We start from the raw sequence: 5,240 nt of genomic DNA, 5'->3' as shown, positions 1-5,240 counted from the left end.
GAAAACAGTTACATGGAAAAATGATTTAAGTCACCGCTATTTGTCTTTCCTATGGGTAGGTGCTACTTCGTAAGAAAAAGGGGGAAAGATAAGGTAGAGTATTTTCTAACCTTTTCACATAACCATAGGAATTTTTACACACTAGACACAATGGAAAAACGCTCGTATACAAACAACAAAAAAAGGAATGCGCTAACGCCTACAACGTAGGCTCCATAACTGCGTATAATACATGCGTTATATACGGTTGCCTCCCGCAGGGAAAAGCGCGGCGAGGGGATACGGGAAACTGCGTTAGGCGAGGTTACGTAATCCACGCCCATGGGATACAAAATTTATGGTATAGGTGCAGGCATGTAACAATATATGAATGTATATGCGTATATATGCATATATATATGTATGTAATGTATGTATGTTTTTATGTGCGTATATATATATATATATATATATATATATATATATATATATATATATATATATGTATGTATGTGACTATATGGGTATGCATGAATGATGCTATGCATTTATGTATGCATGTATGTGATTATGCAATTCTGTATGTATGTATATATATATATATATATATATATATATATATATGTGTGTGTGTGTGTGTGTGTGTGTGTGTGTGTGTGTGTGTGTGTGTGTGTGTGTGTGTGTGTGTGTGTGTGTGTGTGTGTGTGTGTGTGTGTGTTTGTGTAATATATATGTATATATGTCTATGTACGTATATGTATGTATGCAGGTATGAATGCATGTATGTTTGTTTACATGAATGTATTATTATGTGCATACATGAATATGGCGAATACATACATATACAATACACATACACATAAGCATTGGCATCCACATGCAAATACACATGTGATTATGTACACATACATTACATACATAAGCACAAATACACACACCTACTCCTACACATACACAAGTTCTTGTATTGATAGAAATAACTGCCAATGAGAAAAAGTTTCCTTGATCCATTTGGATCCTAAAGGCTACCTGTGGTTAAAGAGTGCTTGTCCGTCGGTTGTCAAAATAGTTGAGTAAGACGGCTCAGTCCTGACCGGGTTTGTTAGTAGTTATGTCCCATTAATCATTTCATTATGTTCTCACATCACAGCAAAAATATTTATTATCATCCCTTCATGCAGCTGAACTAATCGACATGGTAATCATGTTGACTAAACAAGAAAATAAAAAATGTAACACAAGAGAAATAGAAAGGAAACAAAAATTCTTTAATAGAAAAACGCAAATGTCATCGCTTAATTGAGGACAGTTGCTGTCTATCTGTGTATAACATTTGTGGGTGCTGACACAAACGCTTCTTGGCCCCCTGATAGACACTGGTGTCAGGCACAAGGCAGGACTCGCAAAAGGATGATGACACGACTCCGAAAATTCAAACTCGCCCGACTTCGCCAATCCTTCGCCGGCGTCATGAGATCAGTGGTTTGTTGTTGCTGCCTGACCCTTCAGGAAAAGGAGAAGAGCCCAAGCAAGTCCTCAAGAAACCCTTCCAAGAACCAGGAGGCAAGGAAGATGGAGGACATTTCAACGAGGAAAGAGGCTTCGATCATGAGTCGCCAGCACCCATCGTTGCCTCAGAAGGGAAAGAGCCTCGAGCGCCGCCAGTCGTCAAAAGGCACTTCGAGAGCAACCTCGAAGCCAGTCGTTGACCCAACAGAACCTTCAGTCAAAGCCCACAGCAGCAGCAAACAAACCATTGATTTTAATGAAAATTACACTTTTAAATCTGATCTGGGCTCTGGAGGTTATGCAATCACATCATTGGTCATCAGGAAGACGACGGGAAATATCTGCGTCGCCAAGATCCCGACAAAAGGCAAGGGATCTCCGAGCGAGATCCAAGCCCTCGCAGAGCTGACTCACCCGAACATTGTTCGTCTTGTGGATGTGGCGACACAAGGAAAACTAAAGATCATAATCACTGAATACTGCGAGGGCGGGACGCTCGACAGCGCCGTCATCAAACACGCGCAGCAGCCTTACCACGATTGGGGCGACAGAGTCGCGTCCTACAGCGACCAACTCATTCGAGCCGTCACTTACGTGCACTCAAAGAACTTTGTTCATCTCGATCTGAAGACCGAAAACATCGTTCTCAGCGCAGACCACAAGCTCGTCAAGCTGATCGATTTTGGAATGTCCCGAAGAACTGCTTAGGTCTATAAACGAAACATTAAAGGTCGCCGAGGTACTCCTTGGTATATGGCACCGGAAGTGATTGACAAGAAGATGCACCCATTCAGCGGAGGCAAAGTGGACGTGTGGGCCCTCGGCTGTGTTTTGTACGAACTGTGCACAGGACAAGTTCCCTACTACAAGGAAGAGGCAGACGAACTCAATGATCGTGACCTCCTGCGTTACTACTTGGCCTGCTGCAAGAACGGCAAACCTGCTTTTGTCCGACTTCCCTCGACCTTCAGCCAACATCAGAAGTGCACTCTTACAACGGCCATGTGGGTCATGCTCGAGCCAAGACCAGAGAAGAGGATCGACATTTTGAGACTGGGCAAACTTTCCTTCCTGCAAGGTTGAAAAAAAGTACTTTTAAAATGTACAAAATTGACAACAATTCACAAATGACTCTTTGGGTAGTATAGGGTTTTCCCTCAGCTGAATAAAATCGCCCGGTGGAAATTAGGATCATTATCTAGCCTCTAGAGCATTGCATGTCTGGATTTGTACTTAGTAAATGGTTTCCCGCGGAGTAATAAAGATGACGGCAGTTTAGAACAGGCTCACCAAACCAGCCGTTAACCTTCTGTATACAAGCAAAGACTTTCATTCCCTTAATAGGGGATGGTCAATTAAAAAGATATTTTGCCCTGACCATATATGAGAGAAAAGTACATGAAGAGATGTAATTCCTAGTTCTCTCGTTCCACCTCATTTTAGTTGTCTTTCATGACTCGCAGGGGACACGGTGGCAGTATTCTTGTCCCCCTATGACAGGGTAGGTCGTCTGGTAGTCGCCCGGATGAATACACAAACCAACAGAACTTTCTAACGAGCTTATGACTCCGCAACAAAACGTTTAATACAGCACCTACTCGCAGACATTCATATACTCTCTCATTCCGAGGCCACCAAATTACACAGTCTTATCCAGAAGAAAGCCTCTTTCATATACAGTAAACCCTCAATATATTAAACTACTTTAGGGAAAGGCTTGGTTGTTATAGGCCATCCATACTGAACCTTGCACCTCATATACCGACCGATAGGTCTCAATAGGGCCAATATAGCCGAAATTCGGTGTAACGAGGTTTGGCATGGTGATATTTTACTACAATATATACACAGTCTTTACCGAAAAGCATATGCTCGTTCACGAAAAATAAGAGGATGGATAAGGACACACAGGACTGTTATCTGAAGACCCACATACACATTACCATTTGCTCCTGAAGCTTCATCTGAGGGAAATGAAATAATCTGCCGTCAGCCGAAAGGTCATACATTGTCTCAAAACTGAGACATTGGTGGCTCTGAAAGGATTGATCTTGCCATAAACGCTATATCTTCTTTGTGGAAGAAGAAAGACGGTTCCTTCCAATTGTCCATCCTTCCTTCCCCTCTCCTTTGAGTCGATTGCATCCACGTGACACGTGACGTGCAAAGAAACACCTACATGGTCACAACAATTCACAACAAACATCTGAACTTTTTCTATAAGAAAATATCACACCAGGATGGATTTAACCATTTGTCTACAAAATGTTCTACAATAAACACAGCAATAATGACAAACACTATTTACATTATAGAACATGAAGAGGTAACTAATGCACCCAACATAAAATCTAATTCTTTTCGTTTCTTGTTACAAACTAAACAAAAGAACTTTCCTCATCAGGAAAAACGAACATTAAGGCCAACCGCAAAGAGCTAAATGGTAAAAGCATCGTAGTCTGCAAAGACGCTTGTCAGGCAGAGAACAGTATGCCCTTTCAAAATAAGAAAAATATGTAACATCCTCGTCATATAATTTTCTATTTTTTTATTTATTTTTTTCTAACTTTTTTCCAATGCGCGGATATCTAGAATAAAAGGTCACAAACAAAATACTTGAGGGGGGATACATCGGACTTCCAAAAGACAAGAGACCACTGACGAAAAAAAATTGTATATATATTCTCACCTTTCTCACCATACACCAGGTAGGGCCAGTGCCCTGTCAGTTGTGATGCCTCACGAAACTTCTCCACCAGGTACGATCCTCGTAAAGTTCCTCTTCTTCCACACTCTCTATTGTTGATCCTCTCGCTTCAATTGCTTCCCTCACTCCATCTCTCCATCTCTTTCTGGGTCTTCCTACCGGCCTCTTCCCTCTTGGATTCCATCGATAATATTTAGCAGGGTACCTTTCTTGACTCATCCTCATGATGTGTCCATACCATCTCAGTTTACTTCTTTCTACAAATTCTAATATTGATTCGATGTCCAGTTCATTTCTGATATCCTCATTTCTTAAGCGATCTCTTCTTGTTACTCCCTTTATTAATTGCAACATTCTCATCTCTGCTGCCTGTATCTTGCTCTTTAATCTCATTGATAGTGTCCAGGTCTCTGAGCCATATGTTAATACTGGTCTTAGTATCGTTTTATATATGATAACTTTAACTTTTGATGGTATGAGTCTGTCTTTTAGTAGTGGATACATTAATCTTTGATTATTTGTATATTTTTCGATTCTGCTTGTTATTTATTTCTCCATATAACACCTCTCATGTATTTGAACTCCCAAGTACTGAAAGTCTTCCACTTGTTTCAATTGTATTCCATCTATTTCTATCTCAATATCATCTTTCTCTCTCGCCACCATCATTACTTTGGTTTTATTTGCATTTACTATAATTCTTGACTTTTTCAATTCTTCATTTCATGCATTTAGGGTATCCTGCAATTTTGTACGAGACTTTGTGATTATCGCAATATCATCTGCATATGCCAATGTAGTTACCTCTCCCCCAAGTCTCAATCTCTTCATGCTCCTGTCCATGAACAGCACAAACAGTAAAGGAGATATCACACCACACAGTCTTACACCCTCAGTTACGTCAAACCAGTTATTCTCTCTTAGCTGGGTTCTTACCGCACTGACATTATTTCTTTAAAGACTCTTTATAGCTCTAATTAATGAGGGTTCTATCATATATGTTGGGTCTTCTAAAGTATCCCATATTTCATTCCTTGGTAACCTG

At 40.5% G+C, this 5,240-nt stretch overlaps 1 protein-coding gene across 1 annotated transcript; it reads left to right on the top strand.

Annotated features, from left to right (window-relative positions):
• Nucleotides 1-2,241: 2,241 nt before the first annotated feature.
• LOC143022710 (uncharacterized) lies at nucleotides 2,242-2,571 on the top strand. The gene has a single exon (XM_076181042.1). The coding sequence runs from the start codon at nucleotides 2,242-2,244 to the stop codon at nucleotides 2,569-2,571; it is 330 nt and encodes a 109-aa protein (XP_076037157.1).
• Nucleotides 2,572-5,240: the final 2,669 nt, after the last annotated feature.

The sequence above is a fragment of the Oratosquilla oratoria genome, unplaced genomic scaffold (genome assembly GCF_046742065.1).
Source record: "Oratosquilla oratoria isolate Oo_2021 unplaced genomic scaffold, ASM4674206v1 SCAFFOLD144, whole genome shotgun sequence".
Classification (NCBI taxonomy): Eukaryota; Metazoa; Arthropoda; class Malacostraca; order Stomatopoda; family Squillidae; genus Oratosquilla; species Oratosquilla oratoria.
This window is presented reverse-complemented; position numbering and strand designations above follow the sequence as displayed.

Bases quoted from the DNA above. Each gene is read 5' to 3' on its own strand.
- LOC143022710 (XM_076181042.1), top strand. From the start codon at position 2,242: ATGGCACCGGAAGTGATTGACAAGAAGATGCACCCATTCAGCGGAGGC.